Source organism: Cebus imitator, unplaced genomic scaffold, assembly GCF_001604975.1.
Source record: "Cebus imitator isolate Cc_AM_T3 unplaced genomic scaffold, Cebus_imitator-1.0 Scaffold176, whole genome shotgun sequence".
In the NCBI taxonomy this organism is placed as follows: Eukaryota; Metazoa; Chordata; class Mammalia; order Primates; family Cebidae; genus Cebus; species Cebus imitator.
Genome location: NW_016107491.1, coordinates 2,031,249 through 2,054,151, shown reverse-complemented (window position 1 = coordinate 2,054,151; position 22,903 = coordinate 2,031,249). Strand labels below are relative to the sequence as shown.

General features: G+C 34.3%; 1 protein-coding gene across 1 annotated transcript in view; it reads left to right on the top strand.

The window, feature by feature from the left end:
- The window catches only part of ITGAV (integrin subunit alpha V), an 88,901-nt gene that overhangs the window by 53,769 nt on the left and 12,229 nt on the right, over positions 1 to 22,903 (top strand). The window contains exons 13-24 of the mRNA XM_017545059.2: positions 3,010 to 3,201; positions 5,686 to 5,731; positions 7,831 to 7,938; positions 9,902 to 9,960; positions 11,483 to 11,637; positions 14,572 to 14,709; positions 19,236 to 19,303; positions 19,958 to 20,105; positions 20,570 to 20,662; positions 21,244 to 21,323; positions 21,696 to 21,776; positions 22,217 to 22,322. Coding sequence (XP_017400548.1) covers positions 3,010 to 3,201; positions 5,686 to 5,731; positions 7,831 to 7,938; positions 9,902 to 9,960; positions 11,483 to 11,637; positions 14,572 to 14,709; positions 19,236 to 19,303; positions 19,958 to 20,105; positions 20,570 to 20,662; positions 21,244 to 21,323; positions 21,696 to 21,776; positions 22,217 to 22,322 — 1,274 coding nt within the window. The remainder of the gene's footprint in view (positions 1 to 3,009; positions 3,202 to 5,685; positions 5,732 to 7,830; positions 7,939 to 9,901; positions 9,961 to 11,482; positions 11,638 to 14,571; positions 14,710 to 19,235; positions 19,304 to 19,957; positions 20,106 to 20,569; positions 20,663 to 21,243; positions 21,324 to 21,695; positions 21,777 to 22,216; positions 22,323 to 22,903) is intronic.

Here is a 22,903-nt window from a genome sequence, read left to right as displayed (position 1 = left end):
ACTTTTATAGATAGATACCATAGAGGATAATTATGGCTTTCCAAGGTTTCTCCTTGGGTCTTACTGCACCAAGTAGTAGATTGTGAATGATAACATCTTCAGTATCTGAGCTATATTTATGCACAGTATTTAATACATATACATAAATATAGTTACATATACATATATATGTGCTATTTATAGCTTGGATCTTTTGTTGTTGTTCATACTTGAAGAGATTAAGTGTCATTGCTCCTGTATTCCTATATTCCTCTCTTTCCACCTACCCCCATCCGAGACATCATCAAGAGGAATAATGTTAACAATAAGGCCAGGCTCAGTAGCTCGTGCCTGTAATCCCAGCATTTTGGGAGGCCGAGGTAGGCGGGTCACCTGAGGTCAGGAGTTCGAGTCCAGCTTGACCAATATGGAGAAACCCTGTCTCTACTGAAAATACAAAAATTAGCTGGGCATGGTGGCACATGCCTGTAATTCCAGCTACTCGGGAGGCTGAGGCAGGAGAATCGCTTGAACCTGGGAGGCAGAGGGTGCGGTTACTCTCCAGCCTGGGCAACAGGAGTGAAACTCCATCTCAAAAAATAAATAAATAAATAAATAAATAAATAAAGTTATGTTTCAAAATTTTATGTAGCCCCAAGGTACTTATGTGCAGTTTTTATCAATACTCTTCCAGAAAAAGCAGAGGGGAAAAAAAAAGAAAAACAGGAAAGAGCAACTAAAGACATCAAAGGAAGAAATCAATTGGATGAAGATGTAGGACTTTCCAGACTCGACAGATGATAGCTAAGAGAGAAGATGATTAACATGTATAAAATAATGAAGGGTTTAGAAAAGTTATAGATAAATTTTATTAAACAGTCACTCAATGTTGGAGCCATCCTTTGTTGGGAAATTATATTTTAACAAATTATTTATTTGTTTATTGATCGATTGATTGAGACAGGGTCTTGCTCTGTCACCCAGGCTGCAGTACAGTGATGTGATCATAGCTCACTTCAGACTCAATCTCCCAGGCTCAAGCATTTCTACCTCACTCTCCCAAGTAGCTGGGACTACTGGTGTGCACCTCCATGCCTGGCTGATTTTTGTATTTTTTATAGAGATGGGGTTTTGCCATGTTGCCAAAGGTGGTCTCAAACTCCTGGGCTTAAACAGTCTGCCCACCTCAGCCTCCAAAGGTGATAAGATTATAAGCATTAGTATTTATTAAAGTTTTAATAAATACTTGATGAATGCATATGTCAGTATAGAAGTTATGCTTATCTTTTAAATCTTAAAGGATGAAAAGAATACTTTTACATAACTTAGGTACTCATCTTTAAGGATAACAAATTCTTAGTTGGTGTTTACTGCAGGCCAGGCATTCTTCTAGGTGCTGAAAATGAGCATAAATCAGAGTCTACTCATGTCTTTAAGAAACTCAGCATCCAATGGGGACAGCTATATGTTAAAAAAAAAAAAAAAAAAAAAAAAAAAAGCACTGCAATATGATCATCACAGTGTTTGAGATCCCAGGCTTAATGGCCTCATGTAAAGGATCAGCAATCAACATATCTTTGGTGTTTCAAGGGAGCCACGAGACAGTGAGGCATGGCTTATTAAGGAGCTCTGAGACAGCTCATGTACATTAAGGAATTGAGGCAGTTTGTTATGGCTGGTACCTAGGGTCTGTGATAGGAAAGGTATGACATGTCCTTGCTCTCATGAAGCTTATGTTCTATTTTCTTATTCTGTGGCTACATAGAATAAGTAAACAATGGGGAGATCCAGACAGTGATAAAGGTGGTGGATTTTAAAGGCAAGGTGTGTGATAGAGAGTATTGGGATAGAGAGAGTAATAGAGAAAGTAGGGGTTGAGAAGGAAGGCACCCTGCTGCATAGGGTGGCCAGGGAAGACCTGGCTGACGGTATGACATCTGATCTAATGACAGAATGACATCTGATAGATCATTTGGACAAATAGAGTTTCAAAAGCTCTGGAGCAAAAGCTCGTAAGGCAGAGAGAACAGCAATTATAAGCCCAGAGTTGGCAACTAGCTTGGTGTGTTTAAAAAACAGAAAAAATGGCCAGGATCGCTGGAAAGAGTGGATAAGGGTAAACAACTGGATGGTGGTGGGGGTGGTGCGTGGGGACAGGGATAGGGAGAGGAATGAGATTTGCAGAGTAAACAGTGGACAACCAGGTAGGGTTTAGAACTTACTCTAAATGCTTTGGGAACTAATTGAAGGATGTTAAGAAGGGGGTAGGTGTGACGTGATATGGTGACTGTTTGGCCCTTTGGAAGAGAAAGTTATAGGGGCAAGAGTAGAAGCGAGAGACCACTTAAAAGGCTGCTTAAGCGCAGAATATGGCAATGACTTGTCTAGGGTGGTCTCCGCAGCAGCAGAGAGAGAAGGGGCAGATTGGTAATATACTTTAGAGGTAGAAAAGATCATTTGGTGTTTGAAGTGTTTTTAAAGAATTTAAGACATTGTCATTTATCTTATTTCGGTGTAAATTGAGCAAGATCAAGATGAAGTCACAACTTTCAAATTTCTGAGCAGATTGGCTTCTATTAAGAAAAACAATACCATCCACAAATAAATCAACTAGAATTTTGAGAGTAAAAATAAACTTTAGATGAATCTTTTGATGTGTCCTCCATCCATCCCCTACACCCTAGTTTTAAAGAGGAAACATTTGTAGTCCAGAAGTTTAAGTGATTTAAGATCAGAGCCAAATTATCTGTCTCTTAATTAGTGTCCTTTCTATACAGTTTTGCCTGAGTTTCCTTGAATTAGATGATTGCTTGTAGATAAAGAGTACCCTACTGAACTTTGAATTACTGTTTATCATGATAAATGGGTTCTATAAATATTAAGATCTGTAAAAATAATTGTAAGTACTGAAACTTTCTTCTCTTCATTCTTGCCTTCTTACCCCCTTCTCTCGTTCCTTCCTCATTCTTTCCTTTCTTCTCCGCCTTTTTACTTCTGTCATTCTCCTTCCCCCTCCTTTTTTCCCCACAGATATCGCAATTGCTGCTCCGTATGGCGGTGAAGATAAAAAAGGAATTGTTTATATCTTCAATGGAAGATCAACAGGCTTGAACACAATCCCATCTCAAATCCTTGAAGGGCAGTGGGCCGCTCGAAGCATGCCACCAAGCTTTGGCTATGCGATGAAAGGAGCCACCGATATAGATAAAAATGGATATCCAGGTGCTTTTTTATCAATACATAGAGCCCTTAGATTTTTCAGTCCTAATAGCAAAAAGTGTTAGTTACTGTTCTTGATTTGTATTATAAATTTTTGCAATTCAATATTTCATGTGTTGATCAAACCTCTAAAATATTCAAGGCATCTTTCCCATAACTGAAGGGGATATGAAGAAAAGTCAGCTCTCTTTCCTGGGAGTGTACAGTACACTCTGAGTTTCTCCTGAAGTCTTTAATAACATGTTAGAGAAGAATATTACTAAAGCTATAAACAAAAACTAAATGCTCATTCTAAGCTGTTTTATTGTTAGCTATCTTTTTTGTTATTTGTTTTAAATTACATAGAGTTTATGGACTTGACTAAAAGTTGTGATTTTTTTCTTTTTTTTTTTTAACACAAGGTATGGTTCTTTTGCCCAGCCTGGAGTGCAGTGGCACAATCTTGGCTCATTGCAGCCTCTACCTCCTGGGATCAAGCCATCCTCCCACCTCAGCCTCCTGAGTAGCTAAGACTACAGGCACGCACCACCATGCCTGACTAATATTTGTATATTTTATAAAGAGTGGTTTTTGCCATGTTGCCCAGGCTGGTCTCAAACTCATGAGTTCAAGCAACCCACCTGCCATGGCCTCCCAAAGTGCTGGGAATACAGGCATGAGCCACCGCACCCGGCCTTCATTAAGTATATTATTTTATTTAATTCTCCCATTAATATGTGAGTTAATATAAGCTCATTTTTATAGCTTATTATTATACCATTTCTGAATGTGAAAAGAGACTGAGAAAGGCAGTTTGCCTCAGGTTGCCCACTGAATGGGTCCAATAGGGCAAGCAAGACCTTTTTCTGGTTCATATACGCTTTGGAGTATTACAAATGGATCTAGAATCAAAATAGATCTTTTATTTAAATGAAATACAGTGTAGAAATTTTAGATGACCTTTGTTGTTGAAATACTTAATATGAGCTCAATATACAAGTGTGTTGAGGTATTTCCAGAAATAAGACATGAAGTTAATTCTCATAAATTAGTATGAAAGAGTTTTTTGTTATAAATGCAGTATATTTATTATAGAACTTTTAGAAAATACATCAAAACATATCTTTTCGATTTTTTTCTATAGAGTCATACATTTTTTTAAAAAAGGAATCATATTTTTATGTGCTGTTCATAGTGTGTTTTACTCAGTTTCAGAAACATTTCTTCACTTTATTATTTTTCTAAAACAGATTTTGTGTTTCCTTTTATAACAAATACCTTTATAATATTTGCCTTATTTTGTGGCATTTTTATCTTTTTGTATGATTCTTGTGCATATTTCTGGTTATGTCATTAGGACAAAATTCAAGAATTGCTGTGTCAAGGGGGTGCACTTTTTTTTTAAGGTTGTTGATACACATGGTCAAGTTACCATACCACTTCCTCCACAAGAAGGTTTGTGTCAACTTTTTAAAGCACCCACCAGCAATAAATGAGTCATCGTTTCCCCACACCTGTGCCTCTTTTATAATAATTTTTAACTGTATAACAGGTGGACAGTGTATTTTAACTAACAGTTTGTAATTCTAGAAATAAGGCATGAGGTTGATTCTTAACTATACATAGATTATTAGTAAAAATAAGCATTTTCATTTGTGTGTGTGTGTGTATATATATGTATATATATGTGTGTGTGTGTGTGTGTGTGTGTGTGTGTGTGTGTGTGTGTATAGTGTGAATTTCCTTTTTGTGCCTTTTTTTTCTTCTTTACTACTGGGATAGTATTTCTCTTTTCTTTCATTCATTCATTTTTTTTTAACTTTCACAATCCCTTAAATGTTGAGAATATTAACGTCTTAATTCTTGTACATATTTTCTAGTTTGTCACATTTGCATTTTGGGCATCAAGTTTCCAACTCTTATGTAATCAAATCTGTTTTTATGTTTTTTCATTTGCTTTTCTGTTTAGAAAGGACTTCCTCAAATTTAGCTTGAGTATAATGTGAGATAGAGCTCTCATTTGACTTTTTCTGAATCGTGAACCAGTTGAACCAGTGGCATATGAAAACTAATGGCATAATAAAACTAATTGCTGATTTGAATGCTATCTGCTATCATATTTTATACAAACACACACACACATATATATAGGAAATAGAAAAGAAATTTTATAATAAGATTGTAAAATCCACAGGCATCTATAAAGCTTTTTCCTTTGGCAGTATGGATGTTTGGCAGGTATACACTTATCATTGCTACTTTTTACTAAATATTTATTTAAAAGATTTATATCCACCTAGATGAAAGCCTAGTTTATGATAAGCGTTTCCCACTGATGGTAGTTTGTTTACATTTTCATATATTTTAGCCTTTTATATGATGTCTTACAACCTCTTAATGGTTTTGAGACTATCTTCAAGTCTTTTTATGTTCATTGAAAATTTCATAGAATGGTATATACATTTTAAAAACCATTATTATTGACATATTTTTCCATTCTTTCTTAAGACTTAATTGTAGGAGCTTTTGGTGTAGATCGAGCTATCTTATACAGGTAAGCATTTTCTGTATCCTGTAATATAGGAATATTCTGAATTACTTGAATGTTTTTTAGTTAAGTGTCAGTGTTTGAGCTTTAGTTTAATTTTTTTGAAATAATGATGAAATTTGTTCTTTCTATTCATGATTTGCTGCAGGCAAATAGTATTATTTTGATTGTTACATAATAATTGTACATATGGGGTACATTTGATATTTTGATACATTCATACAATGTAATGATCAAATCAGAGTAATTAGGATATGCATCATCTTGAACATTTACAATTTATTTGTGTTGGCAACATTCAGAAGCCTCTCTTCTAGCCTCTCCTCTAGCTCTTTTTTTGTTTTGTTTTGTCTTGTTTTGTTTTGTTTTTTGGAGACAGAGTTTCAGTGCAATGGAAGCATCTCAGCTCACTGGAACCTCCGCCACCTGGATTCAAGCGATCCTTATGACTCAGCCTCCCAAGTAGCTGGGGTTACAGGCACATGCCACCACACCAGCTAATTTTTGTATTTTTAGTAGAGACAGGGTTTTGCCATATTGATCAAGCTGGTCCTGAACTCCTGGCCTGATGTGATTCACCCACCTAAGCCTCCCAAAGTGCTGGGATTACAGGCATGGGCCACTGTGCCCAGCCAGCTATTTTGAAATGTACAATAAATTATTGTTAATTATAGTCATTTTATTGTGCTATACTAGAATTTCTAACTTTTTTTTTTTCATCACCCAGTCTGGAGTACAGTGGCACAGTCTTAGCTTACTGCCACTTCTGCCTTCTAGTTCCAAGTGATTCTCATGCCTCACCCTTTGTAGTATGCTGGGACTACAGGCATGCACCACCACCTAGTTTTATGTATTTTTGGTAGAGACAGGGTCTTGCCGTTTTGCCTAGGCTGGTCTTGAACTCCTGGCTCAAGTGATCCACCAGTCTCAGCCTTCCAAAGTGCTGGGTTTATAGGTGTGAGCCACTGTACCTGGCCGGTCTTTGTATTTTAAATTATGTTCAAAGATATTCTCCTGTAGTTTTAATCTCTCTAAAATTGTATCGGTTTACATTTTCCTCTAAGAAGCGGGAAATTAACTTCGTGCTTGTGTCTTGGTATTCTCTGACCACAAGGGCAGTATGTAATGAAACCCAAAATAAATATTTTTATTACAGCAATATGCATGAATTCATATATTTCTATTTCTCAATATCTTATATATCTCCAGTTATTCTCTGTATTTCATCAATTTCTTGTGACTTAGTTGGCATCCTAAGTAGTTAAGATGTTCACATATCTGTGGTCTGAGTTTATACATGGTAGGAACACTAACATTAGTGCTGTGTAAGAGTTTGTGATGGGTCAACTTAATTGTAACTATACAATTCTTAACAGATTTCAGAGATTTATTATTTTGAGACAGGCACATTGATTGACTTGAGCCTGCTGTATTTTTGTATACGATTTAAACCTGTGTGTCTAAACTCAGGAAAACTGTATTTATTTTATTATTTTTAGTTTTTAAAATTGCTGTTAATGATATAATGCATGTGGTAAAAATGCAAACAGTACACAAAGGGTATACAATAAAAAATGTTTTCCCTCACACCAGCTAATAATTTATTTGTTTCTTCTATTAGAAATAAAAAGCCATATTATGTGTGTATGTACATATATCAGTAGGCATCCTTTGTACATTTGGGTTTTTTTTTCCTCTCCCGCTAAAACCATTGGTTATGTCTTATTGATCATCCCACATCAGCACAGTTGGACTTCATGGCACTCATTTTCTCCATTGCAGTGCAATGAATTCGGTAGATATCTCATAACTTATTTAGCCGTTCTGCTTTAGTGACTGAATTCATGTAGGCCAGCCATTGTCCCACTTTGCCTGGAACTGAGCGATTTCTCAGGATGCTGGAGTTTCTGTGCTAAAATTAGTACAGTTCTGGGCAGCTAACACAGTTGATCACCTACATTTATGTTGTTTCTGTTCCTTTTACCATTATAAACAATGCTTTTTGTAGACATTGCACTACATATGTAGTGAATATGAACCACAGATATTTAGATCAACCTAACTTTTTAAATAACTTTTTTCTTCATCTTTTTTTTCCCTTCTAGGGCCAGACCAGTTATCACTGTAAATGCTGGCCTTGAAGTGTACCCTAGTATTTTAAATCAAGACAACAAAACCTGCCCACTGCCTGGGACAGCTCTCAAAGTTTCCTGGTAAGGATATTTGTTTAATAATAGTTATTGTGATGATTGTTCAGGCATTGTAAGAGCAATTGAAAATGAAGGTGGTAGGGCTGAAATATTGCTAACACAGTTTTCATAAGTATACTGTTTTTTCTTTTCTTTTTTATTTGAGGCAAGTTCTAGCTCTGTTGCCCAGGCTGGAGTGCACTGGCACAACCTCTGCTCACGGTAGCCTTGGCCTTCCAGGCTTAAGTGATACTTCCACCTTGGCCTCTCTAGTAGCTAGGACTGCAGGCGCATTCCACCATACCTACCTAATTTTTAAAATTTTTTTGTAGAGATGGGATCTCCCTATATTGCTCAGGCTAGTCTCGAAGACTGCTGTGCTCAAGCAGTCATCCTGCCTCAGATTCCCAAAGTGCTAGGGTTACAGGTATGCATGACCGAACTTGGCCGTATACTCTATTTTCATGTTATAAATTGGATTATTAGAAATAGTGCTTCAAAAAAGATATCTAAAGATGCTCTATAAATTAGCATGAAATTAATTTTTAAAGAGTTATGCATGATCAATGAATATTTTCTAAAAGAAAGAAAAGCTAATAAGATCTCAGTTCATTTATATGTAATCCTAAACAGCCCCGTGAACATTTACATTATTAAAAGACATCTTGTTTTTCAGATTTAATATCTGTGAATAGCTGTATGAAAAAAAATTATTTTGCTTTAATATATTAATTTTCTACTTAGTCCTTTACTTGTTTCCAAAGAAAAATATAATATTTTTTATAAGTTAAATATCTGAATTCTTCTCTACTCCATTCTTTCTCTCATCTTTGTCATTTGTATGCTACTTTAATAATTTTTTGCTCTATTTTCATTATAGATGTTCTTTAAATTGTCTCATGCTTTACTTCACAGTATTTAAAAGCAAAATGTAGAAACCAGTATCTTTCTCATATGTATCAATATAAATATAAAACTAATGAAAAATCTTGACCCGTCTACTACTAAAATCACCATGAGTAGCCATTCATGAGTTCACACTTTTGGAAACACTGTTCATGTTCCTTACTTTCAAAGAAAAATTGCAGAGAAAGAGAAAATGATTGGTACCTAGAAAAATTTTACTTCAAAAGAGCCAATTAAAGATATTTTTTCTGAATTAAAAAAAATTTTTTTTGAATTATTGTTATAGTTATTAAAATTTTGAAATTGTAATTTCTTTAATTGGATTACATTAAAAATTCAGTAATATTTGGTCTTCATTTTTATTGACAGTGAAGTTGTTTTCAAGATTTTGCTGTTAATTTTACTCCTTTTCTACCGTGCATGCCTCTGTGAAGTTGCCATTAATCTGCTTATAATTATGCTAGTAATTCAAAGGCCTCAAATGCACTAACTAGAGCTGTAACTTTCATATGATTTTTGACTATGACACATAGTAAGATGTGTATTTTGCAGTATAACCCAGTAAACACATGTAAGTGATTAAATTAAGTGTTTCAGAAAATCATCCTTACCTTTGATACCTTAGTCAGTTTAAAACATTTTTTCTTAAAATGCTGAACACAACCCATTAGATTGATTTCAAAACCTGCTAATAAATTGTGAAAAACACTACTCTGAAGGAGATTGCTAATTAAAGGAAGCTATGGTAGGTTCGTTTGTCAATTAAACAGGTTTTAAAATGTGAACTGTCACTACCTTTATTTAGATTTATCAACAGGTTCTGTAAGTTGAGAGGAAGTTAGGAAGTTCTTTTTCTTTTTCTCATCAAGGTACCATGAAAGGAAATGTCCTTAAATTACTGAAGGATGAGTTAGGTCAGTAGGTTAGTATGTGTAGTTTCCTGTTTTTATAATAATATTAAGACATGAAGAAAGATTTAGGCTTTACAATATAAATTATTAGAAATATGAGATGTGTATTATAATAAAGAAATATGTCTAAACTGGATTATAAGATTTATGTATGTTTTATTTTTCCACAGTTTTAATGTTAGGTTCTGCTTAAAGGCAGATGGCAAAGGAGCACTTCCCAGGAAACTTAGTAAGTATTCCATGAAAAATCAAATTACTTTAATGATATTGCATACACAGCACTTAAAAAATATTTTAGGATATTCCAGTAGTTAACTTGAATTGTTACTATAATTTTTTATTTGAATGCTTATGCTTAAAGACATTCAAGATTTCAGCATAATTGTAATCTTTGGTAATTCTTAAGCTAATTCAAAATAATACAATTATTTATGGACGTTATAAGCTAAATAGTCCACGGAATGGTAAACATGTGACCTTTAGAAGGTTAAGCAGTTACAAATGTGAGATAGTGAACTGTGTTAGAAATATGAATATTATTGTTTACAAGAAGGTGATCTGCTGATAAGTCTGTATTTTATGTCTTGGGGCAGCCCCCAGCAATCTCAGGAGTAGAGGTGGTTTAGAAATAGTGAGAAGGGGGAGAAAATGTCTTTGTCAAGCAATTTAATTCACACAGCACACTCTACTCTCCTTTTCCTAAAATGGTTGATGTGGTCCTGAGAGCAAGATAGGAGTGTTAAATAATTATTGTCAAGGCTTGTCAGCATGTTAATGACGAGTGGTAAGGAATAATAACAAAGCAGAGAAGAAACTGAAACTGTTGGGTGTGTGTTTGTGTGTGAAAGTTTACATAGGGCTGCCAAGCAAGGTCTCCCTAGAAGACAACTTTTCAGTAGAGACCTGAAGGAAATGAGATAACTATGGGATATATGGAGGAGTGTTTCACACAGAGGAACTGGCAGTTTCAGAAGCCCTGAAGCAAGAAATGTGCTCAGTGTTTGAGAAACAGCATGGAGATCAATGTGGCTGAGTAGAACAGAACATGCAGCAAAATAACCCTGGGTTTTCACCCAAATTTGAAATAAAGGTCAATGTTTAGAGAAACTCGCAATGCGACTTGTGGTTTTAAAGATTTGCACTCTCTTAAGAAACTACTTAAAGAATTCAATCTTATAAGGCAGTAATCCTAATTGCTACATGTTTATTTTAAAACGATTCTTGATGTATTTAACTCTGATCACTTGTTTTCAGAAGGCATATTCATCTGACAGTTTGATATGATAGCTTCACTGGAAGCAGGAGTTTCAAGTTGGGCAAACTGTTCATTCATCATAGTGTTTAATATGATTGCATGAGTACATATTAGCAAATACTTCTTAATCAAAATAAACAGGAGTCTTGCTACTTGAATTTATGGCAGAAGTCTTAATTCACGTTTCATCCTTTGAACTTCCTCCTCTCAGCTTAAATTAAAAGATAACATTTCTCCTGTCTGATCATTGGTTTACTACTATCATATTTTGGAATTATTTCTGACATTACTCTGGGGAAAGTTGGATTAATTAATTACTATTAAATATTTTTTTCAGAGTTAATATGTTGTCTCATTACATTGTACTGACATTTTAATTAGAAGCAATTTACTTCTTAAGGAATAAAGATCTCTGTTTACATGAAAACTCTAGATATCTAGGATAGATAGGTGTCTGTAAAGAATATGTTGGTTATAAATCCTTTGGTTTACATAGATTTCCAGGTGGAACTTCTTCTGGATAAACTCAAGCAAAAGGGAGCAATTCGACGTGCACTGTTTCTCCACAGCAGGTCCCCAAGTCACTCGAAGAACATGACTATTTCAAGGGGGGGCCTGATGCAGTGTGAGGAATTGATCGCATATCTGCGAGTAAGAGATGACTTTTCTACTACATTGTTCCTTTTTAGTGATTAGTTTTTCTTTTTCATCTAAATGATTTCACTTTCTATAAATTAGTGTTCGAATAAAAGGAGAAACAGAAAATATGCAAAGGAAATTTAGCTTTATAAAGTGTCAAACCTGAATGGTGGACTTCTACTTCTGACAGATTGGATATTCCAAATGGCCTTTCTACAACAATTCTACTGAACAAATTATGATAAATGTATTTCTTAAATGTAACTGGACTCTCAAGAAAGTAAAATAAATCTCCAGAGTCCACAAAAAAAAAGCAATCAGCCAGTCATGGTGATTCACACCTGCAATCCCAGCACTTTGGGAGGTCGAGGTGGGCAGATCATGAGGTCAGGAGTTCAAGACCAGCCTAGCCAACATGGTGAAACCCTGTCTCTAGTACAAATAAAAACATTGGTTGGGTGTGGTAGCAGGTGCCAGTTATTCCAGCTAATCGGGAGGCTGAGGCAGGAGAATCACTTGAACCTGGGAAATGGAGGTTGCAGTGAGCTGAGATTGCGCCACTGCACTCCAGCCTAGGTGACAGAGTGAGACCCCATCTCAAAAAAAAAATTAATTAATTAATTTTTAAAAATAAAATAAGCATTCAAGTAAAAAACTCCAGTGACAAAAATCTGAACTGTGAGTTGTAAGCAAATCTGTGAGCTAGAGTTGCTGGCAAGGATGCAGTCTGGGGAGAGGTTGGGTGGTAATTGCATAGGAATTCAGACAGTTGTATATTGCTAAGTGTTCTCAGGACAGGGGTGCATCCTGATTCCAGCAAGAGCCAAATGTAAAATCTTGCTGAAGAGGATCAATCCAATATGGGCCCCAGGATTTCCACAGGTTAAGTTTGATCAAATATGAATTCATTAAACACACACACAAACACACACACACACACACACAGAGAAGCAACAGATTTTAGACCTGCAAAGATTAGTTACAGAGTACACATTTGTATAAAATGTTTAAGGAAATGAAGAGGCAGGGCACAGTAGCTCAAGCTTATAATCTCAGCACTTTGGGAGGCCAAAGCAGGAGGATCACTTGAGGCCAAGTTTGAGACCAGCCTGGGCAACATAATGAGACTCTTATTTTTTTTTAAAGGCAAAAACAAAGCAAGACAAAAAACATCAGTAAACAGTCAGACAACAACATGATTAATGGACTTGATTTAATAGGCCTGTATAGAACCTATACCCAGCAATTAAAGAATATAAAAACTGACCATACATAAGCCATAAAGGAAGTATAAACAAATTTTAGAAACTGACATTATAGAATACATGCTATCACAGTGGAGTTGTTAGAAATCCGTAGCAAAAGGATCAACTAGGAATTGGGAAGGGTTATTTTAAATAACTTGTGGGTCAAAAACAAGATCATAATGGAAATTTACTTGTAACTGAATCATAGTGAAAATACAACATAGCAAAATGTATAGGCTATCACAACAGTAGAATGTAAAGATAAATGTATAGTCTTAAATGTTGCTTAATTTTAATGAAAGATAAGAATAAATGAAGGTAAGAAGAAAACACTACAAAATTAAGAATTGAAAAGGGACATTACAGATAAGGGAGGAATTAACAGAATATTAAGAATAACCTTGGGCCAGCACATAAAAAACTTTTAGACAAAACATGGAAATTCTTAGAAAAACAATACAACTCCCATAAGAAGAAATAGCCGGAAAAATCCCCTAAACACTTAATAAATAGAATTGACAGTTAATCTGTACAAAAAGACAAAGCCCAGATGGTTTTATAAGCGATATCTACCAAACATTCAAGAAGAAGACATCTCAATTTTAAATAAACTCTTTGAAAGAATAGAAAAACAAAATATTTCAATGTCAATCTGGGAAACTAGTGTAATTGGTTCCTGGACTGGTTGAGAATATAACCAGAAGGGAGAATCTCATTCCAGTCTTACAATAGATGGAAAATTATTAAGCCATTATAAGCAAATAAATCTTAGCAGTTTGTGAAAAAAGATACTAGACCAAGTTGGATGTATCCTAGAGTGGATTAACATTAAGTCTAAAAATGTAATTTACCACATGAATAGATTAAAGAGGAAACATGACTTTCTTAAGTACGAAAAAGGGTTTGGATGAAATTTTTTAAAAACTTAATGATTTAAGAAACAAGACAAATACCTCATGCTATGACTATGAAGAAATAGAATCTTACATTTAAACAAAGTCCGCCAATACCTATTAATTGGTCAAAATGTGAATTAAGAATTCTCATACATTGCTGATGGCAGTGTGAATTGTTTTGAAGACTTTGGAAAATAATGTGGTACTACAGAGCTGGCAAATATGCTTGTCACTATGTATAAGAATAATCACAGCCATTTCTGTAATAGCAAAAACAAAGCCCATAAACAATCAAAATTGCCTTTGACAGAATGGATAAATGAATTGTAGTATATTTATATCATGAAATAGTACTCAACAGTACAAAATTAACGTAGGCTACAATAGCGTGGATGGATCTTAACAAGAGTGTTAAGAAAGTAAGTCACAGAAGACTACATGTGATCCTATTGAGAAGGAAGGCAGAAGCATGAAGAAAAAGTAGTATTTGGGTAGCTTAAGCCCTGTCAATGTTCTTCTTATGATGTTGGGTGTGTGTGTGTGAGTGCTCACGTTATTAACATGTTTCATATACTTTTGCGTGAATCAAATAGTACATTGTAAAAAATTGATTAAAGCTTTTTACTTGATATGATGATCTTCTTTTGGGTAGTCTATTTCTACATAAGTATAATTTTCCAGAGAATTTTGTTAGAATTGAAGGTTCAGGGATGAAAACAGCTGGCTTTGTAATGTGCACTTATGGATTTCTCCAGATAATTTAGGTTGATGTTATCATTAATTCAAAGCTTTTCCATTTCTAGGATGAATCTGAATTTAGAGACAAACTCACTCCAATTACTATTTTTATGGAATATCAGTTGGATTATAGAACAGCTGCTGATACAACAGGCTTGCAACCCATTCTTAACCAGTTCACACCTGCCAACATTAGTCGACAGGTACTGTACTCAATTTGCCACTAATGTGACATTTTGTTATTTTTTAAAAAGATCTTACAATTCATATTTTTAAATATTAGAGGAGATTTATTTTATCATGTTGACAGATGTTTAGTCAAAGTCAGAAGGTTAGGAATCTAAATTTTCTTTTTCTTTTTGCTTTTTATTGTTTTGGGAATCTGAATTTTCAAGTCAGGTATTTAAAGACACTCAACATGGAGATATACAGAGAAAGATAGGATTATATTTCAAATACATGAAATAGGAAAATAATAAAAGAGAACAGCAAAGTGCCAGTCGGTTTAAATAATGTTTTAGTATTTTGCTAAAGATACTTGATGTCTATGTTATCTTTGATAGATATTTTAATTTTAAAAAGTACATATATAGTAAATGAATAATTCTTTTCAGAAAACCAGAAAAAGCAACAAAATTTGATAGATGGTATTCTAATTTTAGAAAATCATATCTATAATGTATTTAAATGTTAATTCTAGTTACTACTTCTCCTTTTTAAATTACATGTTCATGTTTTTACATTAATATCTCCTCTTCCATAGATCTCTTTGTCCTAAATTTCGGTTGTATTTTTTTTTTTTTTTTTTTTTTTTTTTTTTTTTTTTTTTTTTTTTTTTTTTTTTTTTTTTTTTTTTTTTTTTTTTTTTTTTGTCTTTCTAATATTCCATAAGCTCTTTTTTTGGTTTGTTTTCTGTTTTTGTAATTTGATAGTATAACATATGACAGTAGCAAAAGGCAAATTAAAATATTTTTTAAGTCTTTTCTAATTTTTATATTTTGATAATTTCATATTTCATTTTGTACATGAATAATCATAATATATGTGCCATTTTCTAGTATTCATAATATAGAACTTATAACCATACTTCTGTGTTTATATTCTTTACATTTTTTATTTTTAATGAATGTACAATATTGTGTTGATTAATAATTTAATAATGACCATCTGAGCCTCTTAATGTCTGTCATTCAGTATTATACTTTCTTTGAAAGTTAATTGTTACTTGTCCATTTATATTATGTACTTTCATATATGGGTTATAGTTTTCTGTTTATAGTTTTAGAATTTTTTATAAATCTTTTATTGTTATTATCACTACCTTTGATTAATTTTTCAAACATCCAAGCCAATCTCTTTAATGCCAGTACCCTCTTAAAACCAGCTAATCAAGTAGGCTCTTTTGAAACCCCTTGGAGGGCCAAAATAACTGCAGTAATATTCGACTTCCTTTTTTCTTCACCTATTCTCATTCTTCATTGTTTGAAATATATATTTATTTTTTGTCTCCTCTGTATCCTACATTGTTCCATCAGTGTGACATTATTAACTTTTAGGTATGTTTCTTTCTGCATTCTTAGCTTTGTTATTCACTCTTGTTTCTATGTTAATTACTTATCCACCATTATTATAACTTCCTTTTCTCTAAAATGGATCCTTCTTTTCATTGGTTATATTATAAGCTCTTCTATATACCCTCTTTTTGTGGTCAAACAGAAATATTAAATTTTAATTGTAATTTTAAATTTGTAATTTTAAATTTGCTGGTTAGCAGCATTTTTTTAAAAGATAGAAAATGTATAGGTGAAATTAATCTTAAAATTATATCTGTATTAGTTTACTAGGGCTGTCATGACAGAGCACCACAGACAGGGGGCGCTTAAACAACAGAAATTTATTCTCTCCTAGTTTTGGAGCCCAGAAGTCTGAGATCAAGTCAGCAGGGCTAATTTCCTCTGTGGCCTCTCTTCTTGGCTTGTAGGTAGTCACCAGTCACCTTCTTGTATCTTCACATGGTCTTCCTTTTGTGTGTGTGTCTGTGTCCTAATCCCTTTTTAAGCACCAGTCATTGGATTAGGGCCTACCCTAAAGACGTTTTAACTTAATAACCTCTTGAAAGACAATATCGCCAAATACAGTTCCATTCTGAGACACTGGGGATTAAGGTTTCAACATATACATTTTGTGGGGGACACAGTTCAGCCCTTGACAATATCTAAAGTATTGTTATTTTTACATGGAATCGCTTAAAAATTATTATTTTGTACTTTATTTCTTACTGGCTTCAAAATCCATTATATACTTTTAGCACATCAAAATTCAAATACTTAGATTTTGTTAGAAATTTTTTTGTATTTAGAATTTATGTAATTCACAGCTGAAAAAGTAGATTCAAATACTCAAGTTGTTCTAAACATACTAAAAGTTTTGCAGTAAGAGAATTAAGCACCAGCTTTTAACATAATTAAATTAATTAAAATTAAATAAAATTTAAAAATCAGTTCATCAGTCACACTAAGCCCACTTGCAGTGCCCAGAGGCCACATCAGACTTGCCAGTGGCTACTAGATTGGACAGTGTAGCTCTAGCGTTTCCTTTTCTTCACCCTAATCTTTTGGTATTAGAGATTTAGTGTTTTCTGCAGAAAGAGTTGGGGTTTTGTTCCCTCATTTATTTCATTCAAATACATTTTAAGTTCTTTTTTTTTGAGATGCAGTATTGCTCTGTTGCTAGGCTGGGGTGCAATGGCCCGATCTCAGCTCACTGCAACCTCCACTTCCCAGGTTCAAGCGATTCCCCTATCTCAGCCTCCCAAGTAGTTGGGACTATAGGCGCACACCACCACACTTGGCTAATTTTTTGTATTTTAGTAGAGAAGGGGTTTCACCATGTTGGTCAGGATGATCTTGATCTCCTGACCTTGTGATCCACTCACCTTGGCCTCCCAAAGTGCTGGGATTGCATGTGAGCCACTGTGCCCAGCCTCAAATACATATTAAGTTCTTACTTTGTGCAAGATATAACATAGATAACTGTAGAGATTTGGTTGTCTGAGCATGGAAGACACTGCTTTTCCATTTCTGAAACTATCTTTCCTGACAGCATATTTTAATACTATGGCTGCTTCAATGCCAGCTAAGTCCTTCTTCCCCCTAAAGAGTGAGGTTAACCAAATATCGCTGTATTACAGCTTTATTAATATTTTATACATATGTCTCGTTGCAAACTTAAGATACTCATCTAACATTCTGAGAATGTTAAACACATACCTTATCACTAGTTAACTTGTTATTTGAAAAATCCATACTTTATTCCTGATCTAATTAAACCTTGATTTATATTTGGCATGGTGGTAAAGAATCACCGTAAAGTTCTTCTAATAGTCCTTTTTTTAAAAAGGCTTATAGAAACTGCTTATACCTAGGTAATTGAATTAATCAACACTTATTTTTGTGTTTTCTTCAAATTAAAATGACAGTTAAGAATCTCTGTTATAGGGCCGGGTGCAGTGGCTCATGCCTGTAATCCCAGTACTTTGGGAGGCTGAGGCGAGTGGACCACCTGAGGTCAGAAGTTCGAGATCAACCCATCTCTACTAAAAAAACACAAATATTAGCCGGGCGTGGTGGTGTGTGCCTGTAATCCCAGGTACTCAGGAGCCTGAGGCGGGAGAATCGCTTGAACCCAGGAGGCAGAGGTTGCAGTGATCCGAGATCTTGTTGCCTGGGCAACAAGAGTAAAACTCGGTCTCCCTCCCCCACAAAAAACAAAGAATCTCTATTCCAGACCTTCCTTGTGACTTGGAAGTGTACAGTAATCACCTTTTTTTTTTTTTTAAAGGACCCTTTTTTTTTTTCTTTAAATCATTTTCTCTTTTCTTTTTGTCTGCTACAGTGCTTGAAGCCCTTTGGATGTTAACAATAGACAAAGCAGAAATGGCCTCATCTTTTTTTTTTCATTCTTTTCTTAATTTTTATGTTTCTTCTTTCACATCCTACCCAGCTCCTCTGCTTTTTCCCATTGTTTCTCTCTTTCGGGTTTTTTTCCATTTTGCTGTAGCTGGAATATTCTCCTGGCCAGATCTGGAGGGGAAAAAAGTTCAGGTCTTTGCTCTTGTCACTTACCCTGATCGACTATAATGCTTCAAGTTCCTTTTCCTTCATCTTTTTCCAAATCACCATGCAATGCTGGACTCATTTTATCCCCAGTTTCCTTTCCCCTGTGGTCTATCTGCCTGTCTGAATTGCTGCTGAATATCTCCAGCTCCTTTTTCTTTTATCCTGTGCAGCCCTATTTCCATGATACTGGTACAGGCACAGTCTGTAATGAGATACTCTGGAAGGGAGTCTATTTTGCCAAACATGTCACAACTTAGATAGCAGCAGAGTAAAAATGAACCCTCATTTGTTGACTATTACTTTCTCTTCTACACCAGTCTTCATTCCAAGTTGATAAAAGCTTAATTTGAGATAGAACTGAAAGGATCCAAGGAACTGTATTATATCCTATGAATCTTTTTCTTATTTCTCATTCTTGACTGGCTACACTGACTTGTTTAAAAATAAGTGGCCATGGTCTCTTTTGCATTCAGGTATATAAACAAGCTGATGAGTATATGAAAATATATACATGTGTACAAATATGTATAGCCACGTAGATATTGATAAACACTGCTTATACAACCTGCATTGGTATTTTTCATGTAGAAAAATAAAATGCTTTTTTCTAGGCTCACATTCTGCTTGACTGTGGTGAAGACAATGTCTGTAAACCAAAACTGGAAGTTTCTGTAGATAGGTAAGTTTTGCTTGAAATAATAAATAATATAATAAGAAATTTAAATGGAAAGGCACATTTTTCTGTGCAAAGGACTAACATGTTTTAATAAGAATTAGTTATACTAGAGGGTATTGCATGATTTTCTGTAATACTAAAACTATCAATATTGCCCTTCTAAAGAAAATACCCACTGTGTTTTCACTAGTTGCCCAGGTTGATGGTTATTACCATTCACCTTTGGGTAATATCACAAAGCAATATTGTATCATTTTAAAGATACACTTCATTGTAAACATACTTTTAACTCAAGGGATATCCTTACCATTTTTTAGATATATAAATGTTAAAGAATATTGTGAGAATTATGGCAATTGATTAATTTAGCTTTTAGAAAAATATTGGAGAATTGCAAAGTTCATACAATTTATTTCAGTAATAGATATGGATGATAGTGATATATTAGTGGTATCAACGTTTATTTTTACTGAGAGAAGCATTGGATTTGCAGCCAGGATGCTATTTTCTGTTTTCTATCAAGCTGTGAATTAGTCTTAAAATATCTTGAGATACTGTTGAACATGTTGGTGCTGTGTATTTATCTCTTGCTTCTGTGAACAGTCATACTCTCCCATGTAGTCTTTGTTCTCAGTCTGGATTTGTATTAACTTGTAGTGATCAAAAGAAGATCTATATTGGGGATGACAACCCTCTGACATTGATTGTTAAGGCTCAGAATCAAGGAGAAGGTGCCTATGAAGCTGAGCTCATCATTTCCATTCCACTGCAGGCTGATTTCATCGGGGTTGTCCGAAACAGTGAAGTAAGCAGGCTGCCTCTTTAAAAATCGAAATACACTCACAGGTCTCATTAACATTAATGAGCTGCTCTCCCATTTAATGAAGCACAAGCTTAGCTATTCTACCTAAGGCTAAATTGCTAGACAATGGAGTGTCTATCTTACGTAATTCCTTTTAAGCCTAATACTTTGCATAATGCATTGATATGACATTTTTAGAATTGCAAGCTGAGTGCCTGGAAACGAGGTTAGATAGATAAAGTGTGTAAGCCTTCCATCAAATTATTTGTCAGAGGCAATATAGTTATGTATCGCAGTCCTCTAGGGATCTTTCAGAAATACTTCCACATTTCCGTGTGGCAGTTGTACCCGGTTTTTCCCTTACCTCCTGGTTTGCTCATAGATTTATTTGGTTAGTACAACAAGAAACTGAAATGTCCAACTACATGATGTTTTACCTCCTTTCATATCCTTTTTGTCTATCAAAGGCCTTAGCAAGACTTTCCTGCGCATTTAAGACAGAAAACCAAACTCGCCAGGTGGTATGTGACCTTGGAAACCCAATGAAGGCTGGAACTCAAGTAAGACAATTTAATTAAACACATTTTTCTCCCCGGCAAATAGAAGAGCATGTTGTTCTCTGAGCTCATGTAATTTTTAAAAATAAACACTTCAAAACAATGTCATTAAATTGGTTTTGATTTAACAGTTAAATGATTAGCAGAGTTTTGCTTAGTTTTAACTAAGATACAAAAACAATTGGTTGTGAAAGAAGAAACCATCTATTTCTTCTTTCCTGGCCTATGAACACAGCACACACTTTGGTTGTTAGCTTCCTGTTATCAAATCATTGTACCCAGTTACTAGACTTTCACTGTATCAACAAATATTTACTTTGTCATTTTTTAGAAAAGTGTTTAGTATTATAAGGAGGTATAATTACGATTAATAATTGTTGTTAAATAGGCTCGCTTATGGATTGGTCCAGGTATCTTAAGTAAAATAGATTTGATAGAAAATCAGATTTAATTATCTTTGTTCAGTTTTATTGTAAGCTCAGAAAAACCCCATTTTAGAGCATTATTTTTTATTTAGACATTGGATTTGAAATTTTGCTAATTAGACATTGACTAACATTACTATCTTTTACTGTCTCCTTCAGCTCTTAGCTGGTCTTCGTTTCAGTGTACACCAGCAGTCAGAGATGGATACTTCTGTGAAATTTGACTTACAAATCCAAAGGTGTGAAAACAACTTGTATTCACTTATAACTGTTGAATAAATACTATTTGTTGTAAATATACTATGTAATGTACTTCAAATATGGAATAGTACAGATTAAAATTTATTGCTTGATTATAACATTTTAAAATCAGTATTTATATTATAAGAAGAATTTTATTGTCAGGTTTGAGTTTGTAAAACAAAATTGAAAATCCAGAAATAAAACATTCATCTTCTTGGAATTAAATGTTAATGAAAATAATTATTTTGAGGTATAAGCTTTACATTTGTTTCTTCTGTTGTGTTAATTTTTAGTTTCACTGGGTTTGCCTCTGTATGTTTTTGGTGTTATGCGTAATTCAGTTCTGAGTATTTTTTTTTCTTTTTCAGCTCAAATCTTTTTGACAGAGTAAGCCCAGTTGTAGCTCACCAAGTTGACCTTGCTGTTTTAGCTGCAGTTGAGATAAGAGGGTCAGTATGAATACTTAGTCGAGTATCTCATTGTCACGATTGCTTTTTAAAGGTAACCATCAGGCCTTAGCGTCTTCTGGACAGTAGACACTACACATTTAGTGGTGATTTTACTAGGGCATTAGCTTCTGTAGAAATAAAATCCTAGGTGTGTTCCAAACCCCCAATACTGGGTGATCCTCAAAATGAACAAGACGTAGCAACAACATGCACAAAATAAGTTTATTGAACTTTTACACAAATTATCAATTCACTTGTTATGTGTATATTTCGTAAGAGCAGTTTTTGTGCATGTGTGTGTTCATTAGTTTTCTTTTAAACTATTTTTGAAAATTAGATCCAATTTTATTCATTTGGGTAATAAATACAGGGTACTTTTGAAAATGAACTGACTATGTCATTTCGATATTCATGGTAGGTTTTCTTTGGTCATTGTTTAGAGTCTCGAGTCCTGATCATATCTTTCTTCCAATTCCAAACTGGGAGCACAAAGAGAATCCTGAGACTGAAGAAGACGTTGGGCCAGTTGTTCAGCACATCTATGAGGTTTGCAGTTGTTGGATTTTACCCAAATCTAGTGAGCGAGCCAACAAAGAGAGGAACAACTAAGCTATTTTTACAAAAACAATTCTATGTAATTTTTATGTAAACTCTGCATTGGTTAAGTATGTGTCAGAGATTTCTTTGAGTATTTTCCCTATTGATAAGTTCATTTTTATTTGACAAATAGCTTTGTTTAAAGAAAGCAATTTATATAATTTGTTGTTTAAATCAATTAGTTCTACTTGCATAAAAGAAATAAATCATTGGTACTTTCTCATGGGCATTGTATAGTTCTGGCTAAAATTTGAAAATACCTATGGTAAATAATCAAAACTGTATTTCTATAGGAAGAAGATTTTTTTGTCATCTTTCATTAATAACTTTTTAACATTTTCCCCTTTTGTTTATATATTCATATATATCTTTTTTGAGGTGGAGTCTCACTCTTTCGCCCAGGCTGGAGTGCAGTGGCATGATCTCGGCTCACTGCAACCTCCACCTCCCAGGTTCAAGCGATTCTCCTGCCTCAGCTTCCCGAGTAACTGGGATTACAGGAATGCGCCACCATGCCTGGCTAATTTTTG